Source organism: Sminthopsis crassicaudata, chromosome 1 (genome assembly GCF_048593235.1).
Source record: "Sminthopsis crassicaudata isolate SCR6 chromosome 1, ASM4859323v1, whole genome shotgun sequence".
Lineage (NCBI taxonomy): Eukaryota > Metazoa > Chordata > Mammalia > Dasyuromorphia > Dasyuridae > Sminthopsis > Sminthopsis crassicaudata.
The window spans coordinates 1756914-1779230 of NC_133617.1; the positions used below are offsets into that span (position 1 = coordinate 1756914).

Genomic DNA, 22317 nt, shown 5'->3' on the forward strand with positions numbered 1-22317 from the left:
CATCGAACTCCTTCTGAAATAGACCCTAAAAAAAGAACACTACGGAATATTGTGGCTAAGCTGCAGAATTACCACACGAAGGAGAAAATCCTGCAAGCAGCTAGAAAAAAACAATTTAAATACCAAGATGCCACAAGAAGGGTCACTCAAGATCTGGCTGCCTCCACATTAAAAGATAGAAGGGCCTGGAACCTGATATTCCATAAGGCAAAAGACCAAGGACTGAAACCAAGAATGAACTACCCAGCTAAGTTTAGCATCTTTTTCCATGGAAGAAGATGGTCATTCAATGAAATAGAGGAATTCTATACGTTTCTAAGAAAAAAACCAGACTTAAACAAAAAATTTGATCTACATCCACAAGACTGAAGAGAAACAGAAAAAGGTACACAGAACCCTTGAGAACTGTAACTCTGTTGTGGGTATATAAAAAGTACTCAAGGATAATTTGATTTTACTGATATAAAAGAAAAAAAGGGGGTGTAGTAAAGGGAAGGAGGTCGTTTCAGAAAAAGGGGAAGGAATGATAAAAAGATGGAAACTACATCCCAGGAAGAGGCATAGAAAATACACCATATCTGAGGGAATTTAGTGAGGGAGAGAATCATTGTGTGAATCTTACTCTCATCAGGAGAGGCTCAAAGAGTAAATAATTAACATATTTGTTTTTCAGAGAATTTTCCCTCACCTCATTAAAAGGGAGGAGAGGAAAAGGGAAAAGGAAAAGGAGAATAAGTGAAGGGACTTGGAGGGAGAGGGGAGGGATACTAAAAAAAAAAAGGGAGTGTTGCGCGTCACAAGGGGGGTCTGTAAATTAAATATCGGGGAAGGGGATCAGGGGGGTCAAGGGAAAAAGCATAATCTGGGGATAATATGATGGCAGGAAATACAGAATTAGTAATTTTAGCTGTAAATGTGAATGGGATGAACAATACTATCAAATGGAGACGGATAGCAGATTGGATCAAAAATCAGAACCCTACAATATGTTGTCTGCAGGAAAGACACTTAAAGCAGGGAGATACATACAGAGTAAAGGTAAATGGTTGGAAAAGAGCCTATTATGCTTCAGGTAAAGCCAAAAAAGCAGGGGTAGCTATCCTTATCTCAGATCAAGCAAAAGCAGAAGTTGATCTAGTTAAAAAAGATAAGGAAGGAAACTATATCCTGCTGAAAGGTAGCATAAATAATGAAGCCATATCAATACTAAACACATATGCACCAAGTGGTATAGCATCTAACTTTCTAAAGGAAAAGTTAAGAGAATTGCAAGAAGAAATAGACAGTAAAACTATAATAGTGGGAGATCTCAACCTTGCATCTCAGATTTAGACAAATCAAACCACAAAACAAACAAGAAAGAAATTAAAAAAGTAAATAGAACATTAGAAAAACTAGGTATGATAGACCTTTGGAGAAAACTGAATGGCAATAGAAAGGAATATACTGATCAGAGAAATGCAAATTAAGACCACTCTGAGATACCACTACACACCTGTCAGATTGGCTAAGATGACAGGAACAAATAATGACAAATGTTGGAGGGGATGTGGGGAAACTGGGACACTAATACATTGCTGGTGGAGTTGTGAAAGAATCCAGCCATTCTGGAGAGCAATCTGGAATTATGCCCAAAAAGTTATCAAACTGTGCATACCCTTTGACCCAGCAGCGCTACTACTGGGATTATATCCCAAAGAAATACTAAAGAGCGGAAAGAGACATATATGTGCCAAAATGTTTGTGGCAGCTCTTTTTGTTGTAGCTAGAAACTGGAGGATGAATGGATGTCCATCAGTTGGAGAATGGTTGGGTAAATTGTGGTATATGAAGGTTATGGAATATTATTGCTCGGTAAGAAATGACCAGCAGGAGGAATATAGAGAGGCCTGGAGAGACTTAAATCAACTGATGCTGAGTGAAATGAGCAGAACCAGAAGATCACTGTACACTTCAACAACAATGCTGTATGAGGATGTATTCTGATGGAAGTGGAAATCTTCAACATAAAGAAGATCCAACTCACTTCCAGTTGATTAATGATGGACAGAGGTAGCTACACCCAGAGAAGAAACACTGGGAGGGGAATGTAAATTGTTAGCACTAATATCTGTCTGCCCAGGTTGCATGTACCTTCGGAATCTAATGTTTATTGTGCAACAAGAAAGTGATATTCGCACACATGTATTGTACCTAGACTATATTGTAACACATGTAAAATGTATGGTATTGCCTGTCGTCGGGGGGAGGGAATAGAGGGAGGGGGGGTAAATTGGAAAAATGAATACAAGGGATAATATTATAAAATATATATATATATATATATATATATATAATAAAAAAAAAAAAAGATTCATATCTATGATAATGGAGTATATATACAAAAATATAAATACAAAATGCATTTAAAAAAAAAAAAAAAAGATAACTGTGCATCACGTACTGGATTTAACATATATTTTTAACATGTTTAACACATATTGAATTACTAGCCATCTAGGGGTGGGGGTGGGGAGAAAGGGGAAAATTTGGAACACAAGGCTTTGTAAGGGTCAATGTTGAAAAATTATCCATTTTTTAAATAAAAAAATGAAAATCTTTACAGTAAAAAAAAAAAAAAAAAAAAAAAATAATAATAATTTCACCCAATATAATGACAATGATGAGACATCATACCAAAATCTCTGGGATGCAGCTGGAGCAGTAATAAGGGGAAATTTTATATCTTTAGAGGCTTATTTGAAGAAAATAGAGAAAGAGAAGATTAACGAATTGGGCTTGCAACTTAAAAGGCTAGAAGAAGACCAAATTATAAACCCCCAACCAAAAATTAAACTTGAAATACAAAAATTAAAAGGAGAAATCAATAATATTGAAAGTAAAAAAACTATTGAATTAATAAATAAAACCAAGAGTTGGTTTTATGAAAAAGCCAATAAAATAGATAAACCTTTGGTAAATTTGATCAGAAAAAAGAAAGAGGAAAATCAAATTGTTAGTCTTACAAATGAAAAGGGGGATCTTTCCACCAATGAAGAGGAAATTAGAGAAATAATAAGGAGTTACTTTGCCCAACTTTATGCCTATAACTTTGATAACTTAAGTGAAATGGATGACTTTCTCCAAAAATATAGGCTCCCTAGATTAACAGAGGAGGAAATAAATTGCTTAAATAGTCCCATTTCAGAAAAAGAAATAAAACAAGCTATTAATCAACTCCCCAGGAAAAAATCCCCAGGACCAGATGGATTTACATGTGAATCCCACCAAACATTTAAAGAACAATTAGCCCCAATGCTAGATAAACTATTTGAAAAAATAGGGGATGAAGGAGTCCTACCAAACTCCTTTTATGACACAGACATGGTACTGATACCTAAACCAGGTCGATCAAAAACTGAGAAAGAAAATTATAGACCAATCTCCTTAATGAATATTGATGCTAAAATCTTAAATAAGATATTAGAAAAAGACTTCAGAAAATCATCTCCAGGATAATACACTATGATCAAGTACGATTTATTCCAGGAATGCTGGGCTGGTTTAATATTAGGAAAACTATGAACTCGTGTAGTCTCATAATGTTAAATGATTTCCCTTTTTTCTGCTTTCCAGGTCAGCATTTTCCATTGTGATACTGCATACTGTTTTTCATTCTTTTTCCTTTTGGTTTTGTCTTTAATTTCTGAAAACATCATTACCTTCTACATTCTTAATTCTAATTTTTAAAGAAATATTTTCCTCAATGAACCCATTTCCTGTTCAATTTGTTGAATTCTGATTTTTAAGGCTTTTTTCTCTTCTAAGTCTTTTTCTGCTTCCTTTTATATCTCTCTCATTTTTATTAATACTTTTTTTCTCTACTTCTCTGATTTCATTTTGAAAATTCATTTAGAAGTCTTCTGTGGCTTTAAATGAATTCTTACTTTCGTTGAGGACTGGATATAGGAGCTTTGACTTTATTTTCTTCTTAGTATAGATTTTTCATCTTCCTGTTCATCACAGTAATTTTCTATGATCAGGACCATTTAAGGTTATTTGCCAATTTTCCCAGCCTATTCTTTGACTTTACCTGTGTATTGGAGAAGTGCTCTGTTTCCAGGGTAAAGGGGCCAATGTCCCAAGCTTCAGGAATTTTGCGCAGTTGTTTTCAGGGATTCTTCTAGGGAGCTGGACATTTCACTTCTCCTAAGGTTGTCTGATCTTGGAAGAAGTCTCTTTATTAATGTCTTGGCGTCTATTCTGTTCTGTGAATCTTGTATAATAATTGTCTTCCTAACTCTCAAACTGTGAGCCAGGAAGATGTGCTCGATCTGGGTACTGGCAAAACAACCGAGTCCTGTCCCAGGGCTTTAAAAGAGACCCCTGTAATACCCTTCTGACAAGCTCTTCAAACCTCTTAACATCTGTGACACAAGAACTGCTGCAATGGCTACCACTCCTGCAGCCTCTTCAGATGTTGTTTATTCAGTGGCTATGGTACTGAGCTCCTGTTTGGCTTTGAATGTCACATCCTGGAGATGGCAGAAAACCACTGGAGATAATCAAGGATGGGAGTGTCAGGGTCTGGCCTGCACTTCAGAACAATCCCTTCCCAGGCAGGGTGGAAGGTAGAAGAGTAGAGGTTTAGTCAGAGGCAACCAGCAGGAGGATATTGCAATAATCCAGGTGTGAAGTCATGAAGATGTTCCAGTAGCAGAGAACAAGAGGGGAATATATTAGAGAGATTTTGCAAACAAACCTTGACAATACATTATATAAATGGAGTGAGAAACAATGAGGATTTGAGTGTGAAACTGAAACTACAAACCTGGGAGATACAGGCAACCATGCAGGTGTCAGAGGGTAATTTCTGTGACCCACAAGAAACCCAGATTTGACCCCACCTAAAAATCAGAGCACAAGACTCCATACATTCTCATGTACAATTGCCTTTCCTTGAGGTGCCTCTCACTGATGAGCATTTCTCTTCCCTTTCAGCTGCACTCCTACCTGAAGAACACCCATTTTAAGAACATTGTTGGTGAGCAGGTGTTTGTGGATGAGAACAGACGTACAGAGGCCCAGTATGCCATTATGAACTATGTATACTTCGATTATGAAAATGATCATCTTCTGTACGTGGGGGACTTTATCCCAGAAGCTCAGCCCGGTCAAGATTTTACAATTTGTGCAAATGTCATAGTGTGGAACCTGTGGAGTTCAAAGGTCAGAGACATTATTGTTAATTTATGCTCCTAAACAGGAAGAAACCTTGACTTATATGGTGTACTCTCCATTTTTGACAGGTGCAGCTGGGTGGGAAAATGGGATTTTCATAGTCAATATTGATTTATATACTGAATTTATTTTTTAAATAGGGGGCCAGTTCACTTCCCTCAGACTGTTGGGGGTCTGGACTATAGTAAAAACAAAAGCTCAGACTCTCTCTCTGCCACTCAACCCATTTGCCATAACCAGGCCGGCCCCACAAACCTAGTCAGCGGGCTTCTTCTGGCCCACGGGCTGTAGTTTGAGAACTCCTGATTTAAAGCATATTTTCATATGATGAAAAATGGCTTCAATTTCTTCATCTGAAAATAGTTGGTTCATACTTTTCACCATTTATCAATTGGGGAATGGCCTATATTTTTATAAAATTGACTCGTATACATACATAATATATACATATACATATGTGAAAATACATATATAAATCTATGTATTTATGTATTTGAGAAATGAGACCTTAAAAAGAGAGAGTGCAGTAAAAAAATTCCCCAATCTTACTGGTTCTATTCAAATCTTGGCTATCCTGGGTTTTTTTTTTGTGTGTGTGCAGAATGTTTTCCATCTGATTTACTCAAAATTATCTCTTTTGCATGTTTAATGTTCTCCATCTCTTCTTTGGTCATAAATTCCTCCCTTCTCCAAATATCCAAGGGATAGACCAACCTTTATTCCCATAATTTGCTTATAGTATCACCGTTTATGGCTAAATCATGAATCATTTTTTCTTATTTTAATATAATACTTTAGATGTTGGTTAGTGTCTAGTTTCTGTTGTATTATATTCCAGGTTTCCTAGCACTTTTAGTCAATGAGTGAATTCTTCTCCCAGAATGTGGAGTTTTTCATTTTTTGAAACACTAGATTAATATAATTGTTGACAATTCTGTACCGAACTTATTCCAATGATCCACTGTGTTTTTTGCCAATACCAAATACCTTTGAAAGGTACTGTTATAATGGTTTTTTTTCTACAAGTTCTAGACCTTATTTGTTTGCATTTTTCATTATTTCATTAATTCTTGACATTTTGGTTTTTCCAGATGAATTTTTAAAATTATTTTTCTGATTTTAAAAAGCAAGGTCTTGGCAGGAGGATTAGAATGGCACTGAATAAGTAGATTAATCAGAATTAACATTTGATTAGATTAGCTTGGCCTACAAATGAGCACTTGATATATTTCTAATTGTTTAGATCTCACTTTATTTGTAGGAAAAGTGTTTTGTAATTCTGTTCCTAGCTTTCCTGCTCTTATCTTAACAGGCAAACTCCCAAATATTTTATATGCCTACAATTATTGTAAATGTCTTTTTCCTTTCCATACTTTGCAGCTAAGATTTCTTGGCAACATATAGAAATACTGATAATATATTTATGTTTAGTTTACATCCTGTGGAACTGATAATGTTGTGAATTGTTTCTAGTAGCTTTATAGTTGATTCTCTCGAATTGTATAACTATAACATCATGTTATCTACAAAGTGTGATAGATTTTTTCCTGCACAAATTACCAGATTCATTCAAAAATTTCTTATATTCTATTTGCTTAAACTAACATTTCTAGTACAATACTGAATAATAGTGGTGAGAATAGGTAACCCTATCTTATTGTAGATGTGTTGAGCTTATCCTCATAAACATATAATATTTTCTGAAAGGTTTAGCTATTTATAATATTTAAAAGAACTGCATTTATCCCTATGCTCTCTAGTGTTTTTAATAAGAAAATAGATGTTGTATTTTCCCAAATAATTTCTCTGCATGGATTGAGACAATTGAATGACATCTGTTGTAATGTACTGTTGTCTCCAGAAACTGTTGACTACTCTCTGGGAGGAGATCTGCTGTGTCAACGCAAATCTCTGGGACAGATTCTTCTTCCTGTAGAGAGCCGTTATCTCCAGAAAGTTGCCATCAACTCTGGTCCAGAGTAGTGATTTCCCTGCCTCCAGAGAGCCGCCTCAAGTCTGGTCCAGACAAGACCCTCTCTATCTCTCAAGTGCCTCCCTTTTTTATCCTTTCAGAGAATGGGCTTGAAATAAAGCAAGGGCTTGGGGGAAAATTACTTCAACCAATGAACTTGCTCCTCCTAAGCATGCAAGGTCCTCCCCAGGTGGTCACAGGAGTAAAACTCCCAGTAAAGGCCAGAAGTAGAGAATTGTCAAGTACCAACTTAGCACTTAGTAAGAACTTATCATCTCATTATCTCATTAGCACTTAGGAAGAACCTAACAATCTGTTACTTTGGTTTTGATATAGTTATGTTGATAGTTTTCTTATACTGAGCCAGCCTTGCATTTCAGATATAAATCCCACTTGGGCATAATGTATTATGTTTCATGATAAGCTACTTGAATCTCTTTTCCCTAAGTTTTGGCATCAATATTAATTAGGGAAATTGATTTATAATTTTCTCGATCTATTTTGGCATTTTTTGGTTTACACATCAATACAATTTCTATGTCAGAAAAGACATTTGGTAGGACATCTTCCTCAATCATTTTTTCTAAATCATTTACATAATATTAGAATTCATTATTCTTTAAATGAGGAAGAGAATTCCTTGTTCAGGAAATATTTTTGAGGGGATTGAGTTAACTGATTTTCCAATTATCTTTTGTAAAATGAACCTGTTTAATTATGTTCTTTCCTTTTCTGTTAATTGGGACAAGCTATATTTTTCTAAGGATTCATTCATTTCATTTAGATTCATGTCATCTTTATTAGCAAAACTTTGGAAAAATTGTTCCTAATTTTTACTTAAATTTCTACTTCATTCATGATAAGTTCATGCTGTTCATGGTTCATACTGGTAACTTGATTTCCTCCTTTCCTTTTTCTAATCATATTAACCAAAATTTAATCTATTTTGTTCTGTTTTTTTTCATAAAACTCAAATCTCAGTTTTATTATTAATTCACGTTTCCTCCCTTTCATTTGTATCCATCTATAATTTAATTTTCAGAATTTTTATTATTTAATTGGAAATTTTTAACTTTTTCTAGCTCTATCTTTTTTATTTGAACCCCCAGTTCATTGATCCCCTCTTTATCTATGTTATCCACATGAACAGTTAGAGACATAAATTTTCAGCATTTATTGTTTGGCTGCAATCCATAATTATTGGCATACCATCTTATTATTGACATTTTCTTAAAAGAAATTATTGACTTTTCTATCATCTGTTGTTAGACTTACTTATTATTAAGGATTCAATTATTTACTTTCTAAATAATTTTGGGTCTATTTTTCCATGGTCATTTATTAGAAGTAATTTTTTATTGCATCATGATCTGAAAAGCATATATTTTGCACATCTGTCTTTCTATATTTGATTCAGAAGATCTTATGCTCTAAGAAGTGGCCAGTTTTTGTAGAAGTGCTATGATCCACTGAGAAAAAGGTCCATTCCGCTCTATCCCTTTTCCATTGTCTTCAGAGATCGATCTTATCATTGTGCAGAGGACAGGCCAGTCCCCTCATGGAGCCCAGGGCCAGGGAAGACCCTCTCCTTGGCAAAGGAAGTAGGACTCTCTCTCAGGGTCATCTAGCAAAGGGGGGTGTGGGGGCACCCTCAAAATGCCCTGGGCCTTCAGTGCAGCTCATTATCCTGGAACTAAAGGAAAGCCCCAATGGCTCCCTTGCCCCTACTTTTAAAGCCTTCCCAGCTCCACTTTCTAGGCCTTCCTTCCCTTCCCCAGATGCAGCCAATGGGATTCCCAACATTGTCTGAGCCCCAGGACCTGTGGGGCCACTGTGTTCTCCCCATCCTGATTACTCCATCCCAGAAGCCTCTTCTTCCTTTGGTGAGGGGGATGATGGGAATAATTTCCAACAACAAAAAAAGTGAAAAGTCCCCTGTGTGTATATACGTGTTAGGATTCCTACAAGGGGCTGAGTCAGTGGGATTGACAGAGACAATGGTTCCCTCCTTCAGCCTGGCTCAGGGGGATTGGTCTGACCCTACAAGGCGATGTTGGGCCGGAATCAGAAACAAGGACCTGAGTGGGACTGAGGAGACAGTGGTTAAGCCCAGGTCAGCATTGATTTAATCCTACAACAAAGAATGGTTCCCAGGGGTGTCATGATTGGGGTGTGCTCAGTGTGGGGCACAGAAGGACGAGCTCTCAGGGTCAAGGAGAACTTCAGGAGCTTCAGAGTCAAGATTCACTCTCACTTCCACCTTTGTGCTGGAGACATTGGGAGCAGGAGAGGCTGAAGCTGCCACAGAGAAAGGACTCGCAGCAAGGGATCCCGGGAACCAAGGAGAGAGGAAGGCCTCCCGAGAAGCCGCCGAGCCCCAAGTGAAGCCCCAAGGTTGTGGAAAGAGACACTAAAGGATCTGGACTTTAGCTCCTGGCTGCTTTTGGGATTATGGACTTGAACTGAAACTAAGGCTGCCTCAGGAAGCTCCCCAAGAAACCTGCCCCCAGAGAATGATTCCAATTCAGAGAAGAGAACACCTCATATAGCGTACCTGTATGTGTACGTCCTTGTACAAATGCACGTGGACATATATTTTCACACACGTTTTGTTTCCTTTGAACTCTGCAACCTTAGCTCAGGTGCCAGTGCTTCCAGGAGACCTCCTCTGCCTCCCAGGTGTGTTCTCTGTCTTGAATACACAAGGTCCTGGCACACAGTAGGGGCTTAACAAATGCTTCTTCCATCCCCCTTCCGGTTGTACTTCAATTTTCCTTTGGCTTTATTTTGCTTTTCTTGCTCAGCCATTGTTCAATCACATCCCTCTCTTTCTGGCCCCATTTGGGATTTTCTTGGCAGTAATACCTGAGTGTTTTGTCATTCCCTTGTCTAGCTCATTTTAGACAAGAGGAACTGAGGCAAACAGTGACTTGCCCAAGGTCACACAGATAGTAAATGTCTGAGGCCGGATTTGATCTTAGAAAGATGTTTCCCTGACTCCAGGCCAGGGCTCCCACCCCTGCCCCACCCAGCTGCCCCTTCTTCCTTTAGTTCTGTACATGTTACATCTCCCCCAGAGGAAGGTAACCCAGAGGGGGAGGGCTGTCACTTTTACTAGGTGTCTAATAAATGCAGAAGGGGTGAATCAAAGGCCTCTCCAGCTTTTGGGGGGATACACAGAAGGAGTGTCCCAGGAGGAGGAGGCCTCCAGGGCTGGTGAGCTGCTAGAATGGACCCATGTCCCAGGGAGACCCCGAATCCTGGGAAACCCGAGTGTGCAGGGAATGGCCAGGAGCGTCCGGCTCACCCCCCGGGCTGCTGTAGTAACTGCCACATATTGAAATGGACTGACACGAGATAGCCAGCTCTGACCAGATTATTCAGTTTAAAGCATCATTTATTAGCCGGCCAGTGACTGACCCCCCTAGACAGACCAGTAGAGATCAGGCCCGAACCTTTAGTGAGATACACTTTTAAGCGCATTCACCACATCCGGGTCCAGCCTTGCGGTTTCACATTTTGGGAATCACTGACACAGCTTCTCCTTTACAATGGGGAAGCGTCTGGACGAGAGTGAGCACACAACGGAACCTTTTTGCAATGTAGACGCCTACTTCTCGGAAACTCCAGGGTCTCATGAAGCGCGGCATGGGGCCCAGTCTGAACATAACACTTCCCTTAATTTAGTTTAAGCAACATTTTCCTGAGGCCCCTTGACCCAGCGATCAGGGGGCCAGTCTTCTTTCCATTTCAGTATAAAGTGCCCACCATGTGCCAGGTGATGTGCTGAGCCATATTCAGATATTAACTCATTTAATAATAATAAAAATACTAATAACTACTGTTTAGGGAGAACACCCTTAGAGCCAGGCCCTGTGCTAATAGCTCTACAATTACCTCATTTGATCCTCACTGCGCCCCCAGGAGGTAGGTGCTATTATTAACCCATTTTACATCAGAACAAACTGAAGCAATCAGAGGGATTTCCCAGGGTGCCAGAGCCAGGAGGTGTCTAAGGCTGCAGTGGGACTCGGTTCTCCCTGGCTCCAGCCTGAGCTCCATGTTCTGCCCCCCTTAGCTGCCCCATTGTTCAGGCCAGGTGCCCCTGGAGCTCCTGACTTAGCCCTAGAGCTCCCCCTTAGCTTGGCTCTCTCCCTTCCCAGGTCAGGGATCAGAGAACAATGCACTTGTCCAGGACCATGGAGAGCCCTGGGCCCCTCCCCCACAGGCCCCCCCTGTTCTGCCTGAGGCTGGACCAGATCTTGGACCTGGAGCCAGGAGCCCTCAGAGATCCTGAATCTGACCCCTCCTGCTCCAGAAGAGGCCCAGGGAGGTCAGGGATCTCAGGCAATCACAGAGGTCAGTTGGGGTCCCCCTGGGGGTAAATGATGGGGGTTCAAAGGAGCCTGTGCTGAGAACTCCCTCTGTGCGGGTCAGTGTGGGAACCAAAGGCCACAGCAGAGGTTTGGGAGCTCCTGGTCCCGGGTTCTAATGGCAAAGAGGCCCAGAGAGGGGGTTCAGCCTCAAGGCCTGGGGAAAGGTGCTTAGGGCAAAGCCTGGGGCAATGTGGCCTGTTCTTGTGTATTATTCCCATTGATACAGTGACCTGTGGGGCAGATATGGGCGCTCCTGAGCCCTCGGGAATCCCCATTTCCTTCTGTTTTAGGAGCTGTGATTACTGAGGAGGCAGCGCCCTGAAAGTCCTTCCCTTCCAGGAGGCTGATGGGAACATATTAGATGCACCTCAGATGCCTGGTTCTGAGTCCTTGCTGTTGGGCCTTCTCTCTGTGGGGAAGGAAATGAAGAGCCGGCCTGCTGCCAGTCCCCCTGTGTGTCTCCTGTTCCCTTTTCTAGCCAGGATGGCAGTCGTCTCTTCAGTATTCTGGATGGGCTGCAATGGTCCCCTCAGAACCTGAAGCATCAGTTCCCCCTTGTCTTTACCAGAAATTCATTCCAATATCTCCAGACAAAAGCAGTTCCGGAGGAGGGTCAAAGTCAAAAGAAACAAAGTCCTGTAGAATTCCCAGAGTTCTCTGCCAGAGGGGGAGGGCTGACTGAAGTCTCCTTGTCCAAAGGGCTCCCAGGAGGAACCCAGATGAATCCACCTGGAAACGAAGTCCTTACAAACCACTGGTCTCTACCACAACTTCTTTACTCACAAAATGTCCCAGGAAATATTCTGCTGCTTGTGCTTGTGTCATGTGTGTGTGTGTATGTGTGTGTGTCTGTGTGTGTCTGTGTGTGTGTGTGTGTGTGTGTGTGTGTGTGCAACTGAAGCCTCCCTTATCCCACTAATATTTTCTTCTAGAAGCACTTTGAGGAGACCCCACACAGGAGTCATAAGGAACCTTTGTTTTAACGTTATTTTTGCCCTCAGTTTTACTCCAAAGTGGGAAGAAAAAGCCCCAGAGAACCCTGACCTCCTTATTTGGAGGGGCAAGTGCCCTGAAGATCCCAGAGTGGATCTTCCATTGGAAGGGACTCAGATTGGACAGGGACAGTTAGGAGACCAGAAGCAAGTTCAAATCTGGCCTCAGGCACTTACTGGAGTCACTTTGTGACCCAAGGCAAGTCCTTCACCTTATTTCCCTCAGTTACTTCATCAATCAAAGGCCTTGGAGGGGGAGGGGCAAAGCCCTCTAGGAAACCCTCAAGATGGGGTCACTGAGGATTAGACCTGACCAAAATGACTGAACCTTGCAGGGCCCATTTCCTGGATCTAGAGAAGGAAGGGACCAACCTAGAATCACAAGGTCTCTGAGGTCCCTGCCAGTTCTGACTATATGATGCTTTATCTTGTTATAGGTAATCAGGTGGAGAAGATGGCCTGGGATCCGGTAGGCAAAGGCAGATATACCAAAGTGTTTCACGTCTGATTCTGCTCATTTTTCAGCCTCAGCTCTGACTGGTTTTCCCTTCCAGGAGCAGCATCCCCTCCCCCAGGACTAAACTGATCTCTTGAACTGGAATCACAGAGGAAAGTGGCCCCATCTCATGCACCCGGGGGCCTCTCCCTCAGACTGGAGGCTGAAGGATGGAGCCACAAGCTCTGCTCCAAAGGCTTTCTGACTGCAGGAACTCCCCCTGTGACCTTCTCTAAGGGCAGTGGTTGGGAGTAGGAGGGAATTAGCTTTGGGTAAAACCTCAGGATTGTTCTGCTCCATATTGTGTAAAGGCAGGCAAGTCATGCTAATCTCCGGGGAGACATTTCTCATCTGTAAAGTCGAGATTTCATGAAAGATTTCCTCCAAATATCTCTGGGACTTCAGAAGTCTTTGCTCCCACCGCCCAAAGTGCAAAGGTGAAGCTGAAGATCCTGTGATATTAATCTCAGGTGGGGAAGATGGGCCTACAGGTGTCTTTGTTCTGGTTGTTGGAGAGTGGAAACCTGTCCTCAAAATCCTGGACTGAGGAACCTCTGAGGCTCCTTTCATCTCTAACAGACGGATGTTACAATCCTACAGAAAGAGGGAGACCCACTAGCAGAGGAAAACTCTGAGCACCAGACTTTCTATAATGACTTTTCCAAATGGATTTCACTGTGCCCTGAGCCTGGGACCTGGCTCACGTGGACCCTGGAGCAGGGAACTTATGAGCATCAAGGCTACAGTTTTACAGTCTTTTGGGGAAATTGTCATCACTGAAGGATTTAATAAATCTTGTGTCCTACAATAGAATATTTCATGAGGTTTCTCCAGCACAGGTTATGGGCTGAAGTCAGGTCACAAAACTATTTTCCAACAAAAGGCACTTCTGGGATGGAGCCTGACCTGGAACAGGGAAAGAGAGGTCAAAACATAATTTTGCACTTATGATTTCCCTGGATGCAGGGACTCAGCCGGAGATGCCCCAGGCAGGCTGGTCCCCGGAATTCTTCTGAGACTGAGACTTCTCTGAGGAAAATCGAGTAAGACGAATGGACCCAAAATGATCTAAAAATAAATGTACCTGGAGACAGAGAAAAAGTATATAATGGTCCCTCATCTTACACCTTTGTCCTTGTCTTGCACATGGACCTGACTAAGGTCCCTCTGTTTCCTCCAGTGTGACCTGGACATCAGAGCCCGGGCTTCTATACATAGACAGGCCGTGTCTGGTGCTGAAAAGTTCCTCCTCAGTCCTTGACTCAAGCAGCTGACTTGGCTGGAGCATGAGGAGTCGCTCCATTTCCTCAAAGTTAAAACTTTGCTTACAGTTCAGGGAGATGTGGCTCCATATTGTGAGAAGCATTTCTCACCTCGTTTCTTCCCTTGCTGTGTCTCTGCTGCTGCAGCTTCCTGGGTCTGGGCAAAAGTGCTATGAGGATCAACCGATGTATTACATCCCTGGAGATGTGGACATTGGCTTCTTTCTCCCCCTACAGTCACCTGAAGTGAGCAATGTCACAGGAGCAGAGCGGTTTCAGAGGCTTCCTAACAAGGCTTGTAGGCCTTACACGTAAGTGTCTCTATCTGCCTGTACTCATTTCCACTGCGAGGATGCAAGAAAAGTCCTCATTGCTCAGCATGAGTTGGGGTGCTCTCCCCTCTCCCTGTCTCGTCATGTTTGTATCTTCTTGGCAGCTTTCATTGTGTCTCCTTAACATCAGAGTTGAAGAAAGAAAACCCCTCTCCCCTCCTTTCCCCTTCCCATTTCCTATCAAACAGGTCATCCCCAGGCCACTCAGTCCTTACCAGGGTCAGTGTTTTCTCTCCCTCCCTTCCAGGTCATCCTGACTTCATGTAAATAGTGAAGGGTTAATGGCCAGAAGCAGCAGAAGCACTTGGGCCATGCTGCCTTTCTATGCTAGGACAGAGTTCTTGCTGAGTGTACAGATCCTGAGCAAGGGGAAATCTGCCCCTTTCACAGGAAGGAAAGCTGTGTCTCTTCTCCAGCTTTGCCTACCTGACAAGAGAGCACCCCTTGTTAGGAAGTCATGGGACCCCTTCTTCAGGAAATTTAGGGTTAGGGATAATTCTACTCCTCCCACCTCATTTGTGCATTGGAAACATGAGCTTATGTTACTCCTTCCTGTGGGTAAATAAATTTATCACTGTTTTCTATTCTTTTTGGAAGAAGTAATATTGTCATGAAGGTCAGTGTGTCCTAGCTTAGGGAATCTCAAAGGTACTGAATAAGTTAGGACTGATGGAGCCGGAAACTGAGGGATGGGAAATTTGACTTTATTTGGAAAAGACAGAATTGTGCAGGATGGAGCTCTAGCAAGTTCTCAGCCTTGCAAATGCCTTTATGAAATGCCTGTTCCCTCTCAGGGATGTCTGGAGAATTCTGTTTCTCGAGGTAGTGTGAGAGGAGCTTCTTTTCATTTCTCAAGCTAACTCTTCCTGAACTGGATGAACCCAGGACAGATGGTGTTTATTTACTTTCTGGGATTTTGACAAACATCCTGACCTTTGTGCTGCTTGCATAGCTCTAAGTTTTATGCATTATCACAATCAATTCTCTTTGCAAATCCCTCCTTTCTATAGCAGGATCTCAGTATACAGGCATGCAACACTCAAATATAACCATTTGCAAATCTGTGCTGTTGCAAAAAAAATTCAGACTCCTCCACCGATTTATGGATCATTTCCCTCTGTTACATCAGAGGAGAAGTTCATTGGCTCTTTACTGTATCTTCTGCTGGTTGAAGACAAACCATATGTTTCACTGAATGGTTCCTTGGCAGATAAAAGTTCTTTTCTGAAGCTTGTTGTAGTCTTATGTTATTATTTAATCCCTCTGGACTCTTTTTTCATTTGTACTTTTCTTTCTACATATAAATAAAAATTCGCTACAAATCAATATTAATAAATTATAAACATTTCATTGCAGTTGTGTATATTTTCGTCTAAGAAACAAGGCCATTAAATGATATGAATTATTGGTTATCCCTTTAATGCTTTAGTATCCTTGTTTTTGTTCTATTTGTTGTTCAGCATCTAGGAAAAGTGGGAAGTTTGACCTAGAGGGGAAGTGTCCCCACCCATTGGTGAGACATTAAACAAAAATCCTGTTCTAAATCAAATGCCCTTTTATGTTTTATGAATTATTTGATTTTTACCTTAAGAACTGCAGCCACGGAGAAGGCAAGGACTCCATATTGTCAACATCCATGATAATTGGATGGAAATTGAATATAAGTGAGTATAATGTCACGCTAACCTTCTCCACCCATTAAAACAAGCCCAAAGTGTCTGAGAGGTACTCGCTATTAACAATATTGTACAAGGTTTGGACAGTTTTTAAACATGGCCTAAAATAATAAAGCTATAGGTTTTTGCTATTGGGCTCCTGGTTGAAGATCTGGTAGTAAACCAAAATCTTAGAACTGACTTTTCTTCTCAGATCATGAGAGAAAAGAAAAAAGTAAGGAGAGAGAAAAGCTAAACCAGGAACTCATTTTATAGGAGATATTCGATAGGATCTGCGGCACATTCTGTTCTCACACTTATTGGAATTTAGGTGAGTAATTTCCTTCTTTTAAAAGGACCTCTTTGCCAAATACTCAGATACCAAAATATCCTCAATTTTCATAGACAATGATGATGTCTGTGAAATCTTCCCTTATTTCTTCAGGGAAATATGGTCTCACTGTACAGTGTCCATATATATCAGTAACTCTAACCAATCTAATTACTCTTTTTCCACCTTGCATCACAGTACCTTATTTCTCCCTCCCATTATACTCTAAGATTTCTAGAAGCAACAACTATCCATGTCTTCTTGTGGAATCAGTGAATGACTCAAACAAACAGTTTCATTGGGACATAAAACCAGTAGTCCTCATCATTTAAGAAATTACCAAAAAAAGAATACTGGAACAATGTGTATGGAGACAGGTTATTTTGAATTCAAATGGAAGGAGCTAAACAGCTATTGCAGTTCTTACTTGTGTCTAAATGTTGGGAAAGTCCCTCTTCTAAAATGAATTCTGTGTGAAGTTTGCATCAATGTTCTATAACATTTACCATTAATTCACCAGATATATTGAAAAAAATTACCAGCAACTCTTCATGTCTGCCTTCACCCTTCATGAGATTAACAGGAATCCCAATTTGTTGCCCAACATTTCCCTGGGATACCGTGTGTACAACTCCTATTCCAGTGAAGAAAGGACCTTGGAGCACTACCTGTGGTGGCTGTCTGGAACATATCAGCCCCTCCCTAATTACAACTGCAGAGAGCCAGGAAAGATTGTGGCTGCCATTGGAGGAGCCACATCAACTCTGTCTGTTCAGATGGGGACCCTGCTTGACCTCTACCGTTTACCCCAGGTGAATGAGATAGAACCTAATACATTCTCTGTTCTTCTGTACAACCTAGGAGTCACAGCAGTAGTATTGGTGGTAGAAGTAGCAGGAGCAGCAGCAGTAAAATAAAATGCATTTATGTATATCTTTAAAAAATTAAAAAATGTTTTACAAATGTATTTCTTTTGATCTTCACAACAAACTCATAATGGAGATGTTCTTATAACTTCCATTTACACTGGAGGTTATTGTGACTCAGAAAAGTTAAATTGTTATCATGCAGCTATGATCAACTGGGATATTAATTAAACTAGGTTTTCTTAGATCAGTTTAACTCTCTAGTGACTGAGTAAATTCACTCTTGTCATCATCAGGGAAAGTGAACAACTCCTGGAACATCAACCATATTGTAAGCCAAGAAGGCATTTAACCTTCAACCCAAGAAAGGATCTGAAAGCAAAACTAGTTCTATTTGCCCATTATACAGATGAGTTCAGTAATGATTGGAGAAGTTAAAGTGTTTACTCAACACTACACATTAAATCTTACTGTTATTGACTTTAAGTTGAATGAACTTTCAGTATTTTATACCTTATTCTATGAACTTCATTCTTCATAATCTCTTAGTCCCTCACTATTAGTCCAGAATTTATTGAGATGAGAATTATTTATAAAAGGAAACTGAGCATGAGCCCTGATGTATAATGTGCTTGTTTTAGGCAGCCCTGGGAAGCTTATCCACAGAGCTGTCCTAAGAACTTCATATTTACATTTACGAATGGACAAGAGTTTGAGAACATTATTCACATTATTAACTTTAATAATGGGCACAGAAGGAGAGCAGAAACATTAGGTGCAAGGAGTGACATTTCAGAAAGCACCTCATCTTTTCCAAACTGAAAAGAGAACCCTGTGAGCATTGTAGTTTAAGCTGGCTGCTTAGTGAACTCTGTCACTGGTCAGTCAAATAGGTGACAGTTTTGTGTGTTCAGAAGAAAGAAGAAAATTGGGGATGATTTCATGGAAGAGAAATAATAAATATTTAGATTGTTTACTTTAAAGCAAATAGAAGTCAGTATTGAATGTGGAAGTATGCATATGAAAAGGTGAAGGACTGGAAGCCTCTCTCCATTCCTATCCACATCCCTTATTTTAAAGCTCTCTTGACTTAACCTAACATTATTTAACTATTATTTCTTTACGGATACAGATTCAATATTTAAGGCTCTTGGAGAAAAAGCAATTGAGATCTTTGTTGTGTCACTAATATAAATAGTCCTGACCATATACTTGGAGAAGAGTCAAAACAAAACTTTAAGCTCAAAGAGCATAGGAATTAACTCTAGATGTCCTTGTGGAAACATGTCTGAGCTGTCTAAGTGAGGGATTCATGAGAAGCCTTCATCTAGGGCCTTTGTTGCCAGATAATATAACAGCAGGAAGTCTGGCCAAGAGAAGAGTCAATCTGTTCCATTCAGGGATTATTTTTCCTTGATCCTGATAAGAGAGAACATGGCTGGATGTTAGGTTCTTACTAAGTGCTAATGAGATAATAAGATATTAGGTTCTTACTAAGTGCTAAGTCAGTACTTGACATTTCTCTAGTTCTGTCCTTTCCTGGTAGTTTGACTTATGAATTCCTAAGGAAAAGCTTGTGTGCTTGGGAGGAGCAAGCTCATTGGTTGAAGTGGTTCTTCCCAGAAGCCCTTGCATTATCCCACACCCATTCTCTGGGAGGATTGTTAAGCCTGGGGGTTCCTGGCGTGCTTCTGGTGTGGGAGGAGTATCTGCCCTCTACTTACCCTCCTATCTGGGGTCTTCGGGGTACCACCGGCTTCTGCATCAGAAGAATCACACTGAGTCGAACTGCCAAGGAGTTAAGCGGTGCTTTATTCAGGAATCGATTACATGGCGTAGAAAAGGTGTTTTTCCCTTTTTTAATCAGGCAGTATACTAACTTATATACTCTTTAAACAATGGAGAACTCCAATCAAAAGTTAAGTACAGAGTTTTTCCTTTTATGGCTGTATATATATCTTAAAGGTTATGTGTCTTAATATAGGAAGTGTATGCATGTCACATGCCTGTTCCAATGGCCTCATACTCTCCTAACTCAGCAGTAAATGTAGGTCCAAGTTGATCTGTACTCCAACAATTCCCCCTTTTTGTTTAAACACGGAAAAATGGTCAAGTATTGCTAAGGAATTTTCAAGCCATTGAGTGCTGGCTTAGGTCGTAGAGTCAACCCTAGTATCCATGGTGCACCTGCCATGCCAGGTCCCGCCATTGGTAGGGTTACTCCAGCGTTGCCCGTCATGGCACTGCAATGGTCTTACAGACATGGCTTAGCATATTCTTTTGTACCAAGGCACGTGAAAATCCTCATCCGTGAAACAAAGAGGTTCTAATGAGTTTGGAGTATTAGATAAGGCAAAAAGATCATCCACTGAGTCAGAGGGATGAAGCCTTTGGTAGAGGACTTGGACATTCTTCTGTACCACCGAGTCAACTTGACTCTTTATAAAGATAGTCAATTTCCTGAACAGCCAAGGGCTGAATGATATAAGGAGAAGAAAACCTATTAAAGGAGCAACGTGGTCAACCAGGGGGAAGTGGAAAACCACTTCGTGTACCAAGATTCTTGTTGTTCTCTCTCCCTTTTTCTCTTTTCTAAATTATCTTTGACCTTCTGGATACTATTTTCTACAAGCCCAAGTTTGTTTACAAAGAAACAGCATTCTTCCTTTAGTGCTGCACAAAGTCCACCCTGCTGTAAAAATAGCAAGTCTAGACCTGTTCTGTAGAACTACTTCAGCTAATGATGCTACAGAATCTTTTAGGTTTTCAAGGCCAGTTTGAAGTTCCATGAGGTCCTTATCTATGATAGCACTCAATTGGGCATATGGGTGGTTAGTTGTTATTAATGAGGAAATACCCGTCCCTGCTCCTGTCATGCCGAGCCCAATGGCTACGGCCAGAGTGATAGCAGTTATGGGTTCCCTTCGAGCTCGGGAGTGAGAAAGAGTATAATCTGTGGGTGGAAGAATCTCATCAGATTGATGTATCGTAAATCGGGGGAGGAGGGATATGGATACACAAAAGTCTCGGGATTTTAAAAAAGACGAAGTAAATATGAAAGTAGTTAAACCAGAGGAGCAAGCTAAATAAGAGTCATTAGGGGCAGCGACATACATATAAGAGGAATTAATCAACAAGGTTTGATTGCACACTGATCCTAGAGGAGGGGGAAGGCGCATAGAAGGTCCTATAATGCAAGTCCCGGCCCCTATAATACAATAGTTAGGCCTTTCTGGTCTGAATGATTCCATCGCAATATTTTGGTATCGTTTGTGAAAATGGGTTCAATAAAGTGTGCCAAACCTTCATAGAACGGGGGTGTAGCTGAGTAGCAAATCCAACACTCTCCTGTCTCAGTATAGTTATTTCTATATAGTGCCTGCGCAGAGGCGTTAATTATGTTTAAGAGCAATGTGGCAGAGGGAGGGGGTCCTACAGGCAGTGTTGGTTGGAACAAAGTGGTGATATGGGATACAGCAATAGTGGAAGGGTTCAGGGTAGGGTGAGGTGGGGCGGCACGTTCTTGGTCCGGCATTGGTCGAGGTTTGAGTCCAGGATGAAGTTCTGGATTAGGACCCATAGCTATAGGGAGCGGCGATGCAGGAGAGGTCTTTAGAAGTTTGATGGTGAACAACAGTCCATTGTCAAGTCGTTCTTTATATAGTCTTATCCCCCAGGATGCACCCCTCTGCCAAGAGTTGTATTTCTTTCCAAATTCTGTGAATGTGATTTTTAGGGGGTGGCACCATCCTGTGCACTCAGGTAGGTATGTCCAACCTTTATTCCCAGGGGAAGGATGTGTATAATTGGCAGTGACCTGAATAAAGTCCCAAGAAGAAGAAGGGTTCCAATAGGTATCACCGGTGGTCTCACAGCCCCAGCTTCGGCAATAATAATCAGTTGTTCCTCCGCATTTGGTGTTTAAAGAGGGGCTTCTGTGGTAGCCGGGGCAAATATAAAAGGGGATCGTTTTTAGCATGCTTCTTCTACTTTCAGCTCCACACCCTCCCCAGGGGTCTAATCCTCTCTTATTTGGCCATGTATTTGAATCTGCTAATAGTTCCTCTCTCGTGGGCGCCTTTTGCTGATTGTGATAACCTTCTAAGTCCCATGACCCCAACGCTAATTTGCATAGATCTGGATATAAGGTAGGCCAGGGAGTTGTGACACCTAATTGGGACTGACTCCAGATAGTATCCCCCCACGTGTTTGTCACTATCCAAGTGTAGTTGTAAAGTTGATACAGCTCTCCCTTATGGGTTGAGGTTAGGGAGATTAGGGGCAGCAAAATGACAAGTATAGCACGTATTTTCCACATCATTCTCACGTGTATGAAACACGCAATTACTAGTATCAATATTGTTCAAATAGGGCAGGGAACTGGCAGTTTGCGTTGACAGCACAGGATACTAACGATGATTGCAGAAGCTATTAAGGAGATGATAATTCCGAGAAGCACAGGATCCATTTATCTGCAAAGAGAACACATACGTATTTTCTCAGGGTGATTCCCTGGGTAAGTTATTATATTTTTGTTCATTTGGGGTGTTAATGTCTAATTCTCGTACTTTATGAAGAGGGAGCCATATTTTTTCTTTCGTAACATTATCATCAGGATAGATTGACAAATATCCCTGTTTTCTGTCAACTACTGTAACAGGCCCTTTCCATTCTCCTAGTTCATTTTTCCACAAGATTTTTGTACCTGGTAAGCAGGTTTTTGGTGGTTGTAATTGATCTGGCATAGTCTGGGTAGTTCAATACATACCTTTTTACTTGTCTCAAAGTATCTTTGTGCTGCTGATGTCCTGTCTT

General features: G+C 41.0%; 1 protein-coding gene across 1 annotated transcript in view; it reads left to right on the plus strand.

Annotated features, from left to right (window-relative positions):
- Positions 1-14317, plus strand: part of LOC141551265 (vomeronasal type-2 receptor 26-like) — a 53249-nt gene extending 38932 nt beyond the window's left edge. The window contains exons 7-9 of the mRNA XM_074283121.1: positions 4981-5152; positions 12998-13029; positions 14237-14317. Of these exons, the coding sequence (XP_074139222.1) occupies positions 4981-5152; positions 12998-13029; positions 14237-14317 (285 nt within the window). The remainder of the gene's footprint in view (positions 1-4980; positions 5153-12997; positions 13030-14236) is intronic.
- Positions 14318-22317: the final 8000 nt, after the last annotated feature.